The sequence below is a fragment of the Phalaenopsis equestris genome, unplaced genomic scaffold (assembly GCF_001263595.1).
Source record: "Phalaenopsis equestris unplaced genomic scaffold, ASM126359v1 Scaffold233394, whole genome shotgun sequence".
NCBI lineage: Eukaryota > Viridiplantae > Streptophyta > Magnoliopsida > Asparagales > Orchidaceae > Phalaenopsis > Phalaenopsis equestris.
Window position 1 is genome coordinate 48,635 of NW_018251342.1, and position 3,241 is coordinate 51,875.

The following is a 3,241-nucleotide window of genomic DNA, read 5'->3' on the forward strand; positions in this document are numbered from 1 at the left end:
CATATATATATATATATATACATATATATATATATGCATACATACATGAATACATATAGAGAGAGAGAAAGAGAGAGACGTGAGCACACATACAAAACATTCTTTTGCTCACCTCAGGGATGGTAATTTATTAATGTATGCGGGACTTAAGCAACAACTTCCAAATGTCTTTCCAATTTAACTAGCAAAAAAAATTCACATACCCTCAGGTGGGGAAAAAAATCAATATGTGTGGGTACAACAATAGGAATCCCAAACCATAAAAATATTCATCCAACTATGTGCAAAAATAGCAAGCACCAATTTAGAGAGTTATAGATCAAATATATGAATACAAAAATTAAGAATCGATAGTTCTACTGAAATCATACAAAAAAGTTTATCACGCCATCAACATCTCATAACTCTTGCTCCCACGAAAACAAAAAAATATTAATAACGGTAGATAAAGCCTAAAGTTAAATATCATTATGAATCAAAGAAAAATAGAGAAGCTTAGCTGTGGTTCCTAACACCTCAAGCAAAATTCGGTTGGATCAATAGAGAATCAATGGATTGACAGCTAGAAATGAAGAATGGAAGCAAACATAAAATAAAATACCCACGAAGCAAAAAAAACAGGGCGCATCAAACTTTATTGCAGATTGTAGTGGCTTGTGTGAAATCCTAACTGGTCATGATTAGCTGCAATAAAGAAGAAAGGAAATTAACAGTAGATCAAGACAACATGATCAATGACCTGACAAGTTGTGGCCAATTGAGGCAAGGAAAATTGGTGCATACTGACGATTAATGATAGATCATGGCAGCTCGCATGAAGGCCAAACAAGTAATAGCTAATTGAAATGAAGATTGGCATGTGCAAGGGTTGGGTCACCATATAGGACTAGGGCAAATTGTTGACAACATTTCTCAAGAGTTCCCATGAGTTGGTGGTTAGGGGAAGACGCAAGCAATAAGAAAAGGGAAATTTACATACTTGGAACAGAATTCATATATATTTACATATCTCACACCTAAACTTTCATATTTACATACACAGCACTTTGGTGCTTTAAACCTACGCATGAAAAGGTGTATTTCACTTATAAAAAGTGGTAGTAGTGTTATTTTTTATGTGATGTTAAAAATTTAAGTGCTGTGTATGTATATGAAAATTAGGTGAGAGATAAATAAATACATAAGAATTGTGTGCTATGTATGTAAATTTCGTTAAAGAAAAAAAAATTGAGATGCAAAAAAAAAAAAATTAAATAAACTAGGAATCTACGGTAAAAACTAAAACCTTATCTCTTCCTCATTCTTGATATTTTTTGTAAGGCTGATTAGCATGCAGCATTAGTATTATACATGACTCCTTGGTGTTTTTAATCAAACATGTGGATGCCATTTTTGGCAAATATTGGTCGTACGTCTATATCAGACACATGTGTACATTACAAATTTTGTAATTGGCAAAGTGTCGATGTATCATAGGTGATACAAGAAAGGCATTATGTGGATGTGTATGCATAACTTCTCCAATAACAGTAGTTACAATATAGAACAGGTGCATCAGCCATAGAAGGAAAAAAAACAAAAAATAATGTAATTGCCAAAACATCGATGAACAAATGCAACAAAAAAATCTATCAAAAATCATGTGGCACACTTCAAGTAGAAATAAACTTAGAAATAATTTTAGATTAGTAAAAAAAGGCATTCTAAAGATTACTGAATTAAGAAACTTCAAATTTGCAGTGACTTTCGCATATCCATCTTTGAGCAGCATATCCAATCCTACCAAATTGGCTAGTGCTGAAGGAGACCTTCTACAGAAGAAGAATAAAATTACATCAGCAGGAGTAAGAAAAAAAATTACATCAGCAGGAGTAAGAAAAAAAATTTCATTAAGAACGTTTATATGTAGAAAGTAAAATCCTTTAGATTCTTAAAGTTAAGAAAAACAAATAAATTTAATATCCTTAAATTTGTTAGTACAAAATGGCATAATTTTGTTAAGAACTTGTTTTATTAATAAATGTCAGAAAATACCTACTCAAACAAGAATTTCGCAGCACGCAATCCAGGGCTACCAGCACCAAACCATTCAAAATTCCATCGTCCTTCTAGAAAAGGTGATCTGATAAATTAGCAAAAAAAAGTAACATTGCAAAACAAATAAAAATACTTCAGCATCCATAAACATAAGCAAAAGAAAAACTGCACTCAGAATACATGTATTCAAATTTATAAAAGCAATAGAGATGTAAGAAAATTATGAAAGAAAATACAAAACCAAATCATTCATGTATATGCCACCAGGTCATGTATGTTCACAATATAAAAGGCTTGATATCTTACTGTAACAAAACTTACGTGGTGGGACGAGGAGTTGGATTTAATCGCTCAAGGCCAACAATCCTCTCATTAACATCGATTCGTTGTATTTCTGTAGCCTTCCCACTGATTAATGATTCAAAGCCCCCAGCATCCTTAAACTGAAGTAGTGGCACAAAAAAATCTCAAGTTCAGTGGGAAAAGAAGGGAAAATAATCCATCTAAAAAGCATGCCAATCAAGCTAATCCTCTAAGTACGCTATCATACACAAAAATCCAAAAGCAAATGCATAGCATGGAAAGAATGAGATAAAACTAGGAAGTTGAGAAATCACACTTTTTCACATAGAATGTGCTATAACATCAATATCGCCATCCATCCTCAACCAAAGCCGCAAACATGAATCTTCCATCACTTTTTCCCGTACTTTAATACTAATTTGGAAAAAAAGGGTTCAAAGCTGCTCTTAAATTAAATAAACAACCTAAACCAGTGTTATAGATTTATGACCATGCTAGATTAGCCTACCCTTCTCTTGCCTAGCCCATTGAGATTATTCTAGCTCCTATTTTACAGGCATCCTTCCCACTATACCATCGATATTCAAAACCATGTCAAGCGTCAGAATTTTACCAAAAATAAAGCATGTTGAAACGCAACCAAAAAATAAATCTCAGCTACAACGTCAATGGGGAAGACAAGAAAATATTTTCCGATGCAAATTACGCCGCACTTTTCCAAGTATACTTGCAAATTGATATCGAGCTCCACGCTTGCTAATCAGGATGAAGCAAAAGATCGCAGAATCAAAATACAAAAGGAAAATGAAACTCACGGCGAGGAGAAGAGATTCTTTCGCCGAGAGCCGCTCCATTTCTTTCGCATAGTTTGCGGAGGCTCCCTGATAGGTCTGCTGCTGAA

At 33.7% G+C, this 3,241-nt stretch overlaps 1 protein-coding gene across 2 annotated transcripts in view; it reads right to left on the reverse strand.

Moving 5' to 3' along the window:
* Window positions 1–3,235, reverse strand: part of LOC110038650 (probable plastid-lipid-associated protein 13, chloroplastic) — a 36,334-nt gene extending 33,099 nt beyond the window's left edge. Inside the window, exons 1-4 of one of the 2 annotated variants that reach the window (XM_020743546.1) lie at window positions 3,156–3,235; window positions 2,359–2,480; window positions 2,039–2,122; window positions 1,715–1,808 (exon numbers count right to left, since the gene is read on the reverse strand). In XM_020743546.1, coding sequence (XP_020599205.1) covers window positions 1,715–1,808; window positions 2,039–2,122; window positions 2,359–2,480; window positions 3,156–3,194 — 339 coding nt within the window. In that variant the 5' untranslated portion in view covers window positions 3,195–3,235. Of the gene's footprint in view, window positions 1–1,714; window positions 1,812–2,038; window positions 2,123–2,358; window positions 2,481–3,155 lie in introns of both variants that reach the window. The other variant, XM_020743545.1, reaches the window with a different exon arrangement.
* Between the last annotated feature and the right edge of the window lie 6 nt (window positions 3,236–3,241).